Raw genomic sequence first — 7,299 nt, forward strand, 5'->3', positions numbered from 1 at the left:
GCTACAGAAGCTTCACTCTACCTCTTATTTTCTCACCCTCTGACATGCTGTCTTATGTGCATATAAATACCCTGTCAGCACTGCAGACTTCTCTCCCACATCCTCCTGTTGTTAAAATAAGATGTGAAATTTTTACGTAGCCTGACAAATTTAGATGAATGCAAGATGTGTGGTGCCAGCTTTGCTACAGTGTGCTGTATATGGGTATATGTGATGGTTGAAGTGGATAATAAAGTCTGGGTAGCAAGCTTTATCTACTTCCATGCAAAAAGTAGAAAAACAGCCAATGGCTGTGATAATACTAAAGCCGTAGTTAACTTACTGTTAAAGTTGTGTTAAAATCCGAGTGTGACTGGCACAAGCCTTATCCAGACGTGCAGTTTTTGTGCCAGCATTCCCCTCTCTCCCCGCCGGTCCTTGCCGGCCTCTTCGCCCTGCTGGCAGGAGAGGGCAGTGACCTGCTGGGAAATAAAACCTTTGTTTCGTTCTGCTCGCCTTCCAGAATGCCGGGACTCAGCTGTAGGTTCTACCAGCACAAGTTCCCAGAGGTGGAGGACGTAGTGATGGTGAACGTTCGGTCCATTGCCGAAATGGGAGCCTACGTCAGCCTGCTGGAGTACAACAACATTGAAGGGATGATCCTGCTCAGCGAGCTGTCCCGCAGACGTATCCGCTCCATCAACAAACTCATCCGCATCGGCAGGAACGAGTGCGTCGTGGTCATCAGGGTGGACAAAGAGAAAGGTATCTGGGCGTGGTGGGGCCTGTATTAAGGTTGAAATCGTAGAAAGAAATGCAGCTAAACTTGGCAGCTTAGGTGTTCACTGGGGTTGCCAGGGGTTCTTTTTTTAAGGTAAAAATAGACCTTCGTTGTGCCATCTGATGTTTAGAATCATTCTTCTGTTACTCTGTGTCCTTTGGGAATTGGGTTAATGAAGGTCAATCACTTCAGCAAGGATTTGGTTAAGTGAGTGCTCACCAGCTCAGTGTTTGGTCAACAAACCATAGTGAAGTGGAATTTCTTTTGATATCCAGGTAGATTTTCTAAGTCATAGCAGAAAAGAAGGTTCAGTTTATGTAGAGCTAAGGATCTAAATGGTGAGCATTTAGTGCTCACAGTCTATCCTGTTCATTAACAAGTCTTGAAGCTTGACTATAAAATAGCACACATGTAATTATCATACCATGTTAATTGTGTAGAGTACAGGTAACTTTATCTTCTCTTATCTTCCGAATGTTTGAATCTTTAAAGGTTTTTTTAGTATATTTTTTTATTTAGAACATGTTGGGGTTTGATAATACAGTGCCATGCAACCTTTAAAATCTATATCCAGATACAAAGAAATAATTAAAATAAACGCTGAGCACACCTTCTAGAAATCTAACTGTTGGTGCGTTTCTCAAGTCACACACTTTGCTAGAATACTTACAAAGCTGCAGTTAACTCTGAGATTAAGTAATGGATGACAGGATTAAAAAAAAAAACCAAGAGGAGAGAAGGACAAGAAGCAGCTTATTTCAGATCTGAAGTGAAGCCAGTTTCACAGCATCTCTAATGGAAGAATACTTCCTCTTACAAATTTATTTTGTTCTTGTATTAACAAAGAAACGCATCTGGAATTCATGTAGTGGCCTTTTAATTAATCTTTTGAGGGAACCTATAGTTTGTGAGAAGTATGTGGAGGCCTTTCCAAATTTACTATGAGATGGTTCAAAAGATTTTTTTTCACAGTTCTCCAAAAAGGGTATCCAGGGAGTTAAGAGTTGTAATTTGAGGCCCAGGCCTAATTCATTAGGAAACCATTCAGAGCTAAACTGGTGGAGTACCAGCCTTGAATGAAATTGAATTAAGCACTGTAGAAATATGCATCAAACTTGCATATGACAGTGTGCTGTTACAATTTTTGCCAAAACTCTGTGAAGCAGCATAAAAGTGAATCACTGATGGCTGAAAAATTATGACAATTTCTTCTAAGTTTGCAGATAAAACATTAAGTCAGTATTTTTAAAGAAAAGCTGTATAAAAGATTTGCTATTGTAAGTATTTAGATTTGAAAGAAAAATTTAATATCTTAATTTGGATCATAATTTGATCAATTTCAATAAGGTTTGGGTTTTGTTTTTTGGTTTTTTTGGCTGCATACGGAGAGTGTGGGCAAGGGGCAAACCCTGAGCCAGAGTGTTTGTTCTTTGTACATTTCTCTTGAAGCTATCAGACTTAGTTTGCACATTGCCTGACATTCAAACTGGTTTTCTCCAATAGGTTATATCGACTTGTCAAAAAGAAGAGTTTCTCCAGAGGAGGCAATCAAATGTGAAGACAAATTCACAAAGTCAAAGACTGTAAGTTGCTTTACTGTATTCAGGCACTGTGTATTTCCAGCTGCTTTCCTGAGCAACTAAAATGCACAGACATAAGATAGAATGAAAATACTCTTCTCATTTATTAGGCATGCTCTGATTCTTATTTACCCATGCAAATAATACAATTTCTTCATCTGTGAGTGCTCTGTTAGGCTGCTGCTTAATTAATTAATATATCAAGTTGGATTAATCAAGCTGATAATTTGTGATGTAAAGGGATACATTTCAATGATCAGAAATTCAAAAATACACGTTGTTTTAACATGCTGTGGCCAACTCATGGGGAAAAAGAATGACCACAGGTAATTTCAGCCATTGACTCCACCCTTTCTACTGTGCAGTCTTATGCTTCTGAGCAGAGTGCTTGCCATTAAATGGTGCTCTTGATTCTGGATTTTTGTCTGGGCTTGGTATTTGTTTTGGCTTCTTTTAACTCTCCTCTTGTGTTCCAGGTTTACAGCATCCTTCGCCATGTTGCTGAGGTGTTGGAGTACACTAAGGATGAGCAGCTGGAGAGCCTGTTCCAGAGAACCGCCTGGGTGTTCGACGACAAGTACAAGAGGCCGGGATATGGCGCCTATGATGCCTTCAAGCACGCCGTCTCGTGAGGGCTTCTCTTGTACCTCCAGGGGCACCTTTCAGATGGGAAAGAATTATTTCCTGGAATAGATCCATCATAATGTTCTTTTATTTTGATGGTTTGGTTGGGTTGTTTTTTACCCAGAGCCAGTGTGTAGAATGGTCAAGTAAACCTAGCAAATTCTGACATCAATCTTCCAGTTGCTTATTGTAGGTTTCTCTGTCTTACTGCTTTCTTCAAGTTCCCAACGATCTTGAGAAAGAATACTCAAAGTTGACTTATTTGTATCCATCTTTGAGTCTGCCCTTCTTTGTACATCAGGGTTTTAAAAGCAGTAATGGAATCTGATGTGGAGAAATACTGAGGCACTGGTGAATAGTAAGCTTTAAGTACGAAAGAAGCGTGTGATTACAAACACTGGAGAGATTTCTGTTGCCACAGATGATCTTGTGACATTTCTAACAGAAGCAGCAGCACTGATGTTGGTTGGTCTATCAGAATTTGCCAGTTCTTAGTGCCAGGAAGATGTTACCAAAAATATCTAGCTCTGTATCTGGAGTTGTTTCTACTCAGAGTTGACTGTCATTATTCCACTGCACAGGCAGAGTTTTTCTTTTCTAAATGCAGAGAATTAGGAAGCTAGCTTGTTGCATTTCCAGACTTCAGGAATAGAATCATAACCTTAGAAATGGAATTAAAAACAGAAAGAGATGGAAATTGTGATGCTAAGGGAATATGCACTGAGATAGATTGCTCTGCATTTTTTATGGAGTCTGATATTTTAATTTGCCTTCAGAATTAACCTGTTTGGTTTCCCTCTAAAGATTCTATCTTGTAATTGGCAATCCAAAATTAGATTTCTCAGTAAATATTTCCAACATTAGCACATAAACCTATGAATGATGAACTTGAGTTGCACACTAGATGGCAGTAATAAAATTCTAGAAATTGTGTTGACTTCAAGAAGCAGAGCACTTGGTAGCTTAGAACCACTGTGGTTTTGGGGAAGAGAAAACTTGTATCCTCATTTAGACTGAATGTATTCTGTTTCACAGGATAGTAATTTTCTAATGATAGCAAACTTACTGGTAAAGGGGCAAATCTAGGCACGTTGCAACAGAAGGAATTCCAGATAATTCTGTAACTGATAAAATACTTGGTTAAACACCTGTATAACAGAGGAACAGAATCTGTAGTTAAGCTTCTCTTAAACTCAGAAAAATTCCTGAGCACACATACCATTTGTTGCTCATCTGCTTTTCAGGTTGGAGCACAAACATCTGAAACTGTCTGTTCTCAAAGCACATTTCCATCAGTAATGTCTTAAGATTTCTGACAATGGACTGCAACTTTTAGTTGTTCCTGTAGTGCTCTTACATAAAGCTCTAGTGGCTGAGCTGAAAAATGTGGCTACTGCTGCCTTCCTGTGCTTGCAGGAGGCTTAGTGTGCCCTCTTAGACTTTGACTTGCTATTCCTTTTTTACTGGTGAGGGCTATTGTTTGGGAGTTCTGCACATCATGATATCTGTTGCAAAATTTAAACAGTATATTTATACTCTGGTCAGTAATTATTTGACATCAAGGACCTATTTGTTGTTTGCCTACTAAGTGCATTTGAAGTAACTCAAAAGATTTGACAGGACAGACTGTAAATGAAGAAGCAGAATTTGCACATCTGGTAAATCACTTCTGCTGTGCAGGTCCATATTTTGATAGGTAAAACCTGTCATATTTCTGGGTTCTGTTGGTTTAGATTTGGCTCTTCTACTGTCTGTATAAGACACTGTATCAGTATATAAAATCATGAAAGATGACTCTTTATTAGCAGCAGAGACCAGTCTCCAATATTCCCTCTGGGTTTTGGGCCATTTTATTCATGTTTGCTTGCTACTAGTATTGTAGGTGACCTGGTACTTTTTGTAGAACTGCAACTATTATCTGAAGAACAGGAACAATTCTTATGAGGAGCTTTTTGGTTATGTTCTCTATTTCGGATATATTTGGGGTAAAATTAATACAGCAAGAGAGAATTGACACCACTTCTTCAAATGAGCTGCTAATTTATATTGGTAAACAGCAGAGGAGTTTGCCTCTGTAATCACTGGATTTTAGACTACTAGCTTGTGATTTCAAAAAACCCTTATCCTTTCTTTAGCCAAGGCTGTCACCAGCAGATAGGTACCTGTCTGTCATCCAGTCACTGTTACAAAGGAGTACAGAATAACATGGCATGAGCATAGGTTACATTTGTTACTTGACAAAAATCTTGCATTTGAATGAAACGCTAAAATAATTCAAAATCCTCAGATCCATCGTGGATTATCTTTGATGGGATATGGTTTTGTCTTCACTTTGGAGGGAACAGAAATACCAGGCAACTTGATAATAGTCTTTTTCTGTATACAGTATACAAATGGAGCTAGGCAGAAGTCGGTCCTTTGCTTTTAAAAAAGAAATTTTTAAAATCAGGTTTTCCTTCCAGGAACAGATTCAGTAAACTACTTGTCTGCTTTGTTTTTAAATGCTTCCAACAGAAAATATTTTGAAAAGAGGTGCATTCCTTTTCTTCTAGTGTTTCATTGGACTTTTGAGAAATTTCTGTTTACTTTGCATCGTAGTTTTCTAGGATTATGAGTAATAGTATTGAAATAGTACCAGCAGTTAACATTGTGTCATACTGCACTTCAGTGTAACTTGTGTAACGTTGCTTTGCTTGGCTCAGAGACCCTGCAATCCTGGACAGCCTAGATCTGACAGAGGAGGAGAGGCGTGTGCTGATTGACAACATTAACAGGCGCCTGACACCGCAGGCAGTCAAAATCCGAGCTGGTGAGTGCCTCCCAGATGCTCAGTGACATTTCTTGACACTGAAGTCAAGTTAGTGCATCTTGTTGCAAACTATAAACTCATTTAAAACTAGTAGTTTGTAGTGCTAATGCTTGACTGGAACTGTTCAGAATTAAGACACCCTAATCAAGGATTGCTTGCAAAATGCCTGTGTGGGTTCTGTCCCAAAGTGCAAGGTCCCAAAGTTTGGCTTTTTTTAAATATCTTTATATATACAGTCCATCACACTGCACTGGCACACTAGGAATTTGAATGTTTTATAGTGATTTCTGCATCCACAATGTAATTTTCAGTATTCAAAGTGTTAAGTGTGTTGATTCCCTAACAGGATGATTGATCTCTGTCAGCATGGCTGCAGTGCATGTCTCAGCCACTTGTCCATGAACATGCAGAATTAGTCTGACTGCTTTGGGTGTGTTTCTAACTGGTTAATTGCAAACTGAGGAATTTGAATGTTTTATAGTGATTTCTGCATCCACAATGTAATTTTCAGTATTCAAAGTGTTAAGTGTGTTGATTCCCTAACAGGATGATTGATCTCTGTCAGCATGGCTGCAGTGCATGTCTCAGCCACTTGTCCATGAACATGCAGAATTAGTCTGACTGCTTTGGGTGTGTTTCTAACTGGTTAATTGCAAACTGTTATAGCACATCTCTGATGTGTTTATAACGTGTATGAGCTGGTTTCTCTCAATACATCAGTGTGGGCAGAGAAAGCACATGCCTGCACTGTTTCAGGAGGTGTACTACAGTACAACATTTAAAACTGTAGATATCGTTGTACAGTTAATTGAACAGCCTGCCTAAAAGCGTGCTGGCCATTAAAAAGAGAGTCAGTGTAGCTGAGTCACACTTCTGCTAGACTGAGAAATTACCTCTGCTGTGCAAGGGTATCTTGAAGAGCATTAGCACTTGTTGATTACCCTGTAGAGGGGAAAAGATAAGCCATAGCCACATGACAGTGAAGTCAAGAAAAGAGTACAAGAAACAAGGTAACGAGAAATTACTTTACCTGTTATTTTAGATCACCATGATAAAAAGCTATAGCTATCACAGAATGTTAGGGGTTGGAAGGGACCTCCAGAGATCATTGAGTCCACCCCCCCTGCCAGAGCAGGACCATCTAGTCTAGGGCAGGTCACACAGGAATGCATCCAGATGGGTCTTTTGTCTCCAAGGAAGGAGATTCCACAACCTCCCTGTGGAGCCTGTTCAGTGCTCTGTAACCTTTGCAGTAAAGAAGTTCTTCCTTATGTTGTGGTGGAACTTCCTGTGCTCCAGCTTGTGACCATTGCCCCGTGTCCTATCGCAGGGCGTGAGAAGAGGTTGCTCCTTCCTTCCTGACACCCAGCCCGCACCGATTTATACACATTAATTAGATCTCCCCTAAGTCTTCTCTTCTCCAGACTAAAAAGCCCCAGGTCTCTCAGCCTCTCCTCATAGGGCAGGTGTTCCAGTCCCCCAGTCATCCTCGTAGCCCTCCACTGGACTCTTGAGTAGATCTCTTT

The 7,299-nt window shown here is 39.9% G+C and overlaps 1 protein-coding gene across 2 annotated transcripts in view; it reads left to right on the plus strand.

The window, feature by feature from the left end:
* The first annotated feature begins 503 nt into the window (after nt 1–503).
* Nucleotides 504–7,299, plus strand: part of EIF2S1 (eukaryotic translation initiation factor 2, subunit 1 alpha, 35kDa) — a 9,989-nt gene continuing 3,193 nt past the window's right edge. Inside the window, exons 1-4 of one of the 2 annotated variants that reach the window (XM_008935552.1) lie at nt 504–744; nt 2,264–2,343; nt 2,817–2,968; nt 5,667–5,773. In XM_008935552.1, the coding sequence (XP_008933800.1) occupies nt 504–744; nt 2,264–2,343; nt 2,817–2,968; nt 5,667–5,773 (580 nt within the window). The remainder of the gene's footprint in view (nt 745–2,263; nt 2,344–2,816; nt 2,969–5,666; nt 5,774–7,299) is intronic. The other variant, XM_008935553.1, reaches the window with a different exon arrangement.

Source organism: Merops nubicus, unplaced genomic scaffold (genome assembly GCF_000691845.1).
Source record: "Merops nubicus isolate BGI_N331 unplaced genomic scaffold, ASM69184v1 scaffold48942, whole genome shotgun sequence".
NCBI lineage: Eukaryota > Metazoa > Chordata > Aves > Coraciiformes > Meropidae > Merops > Merops nubicus.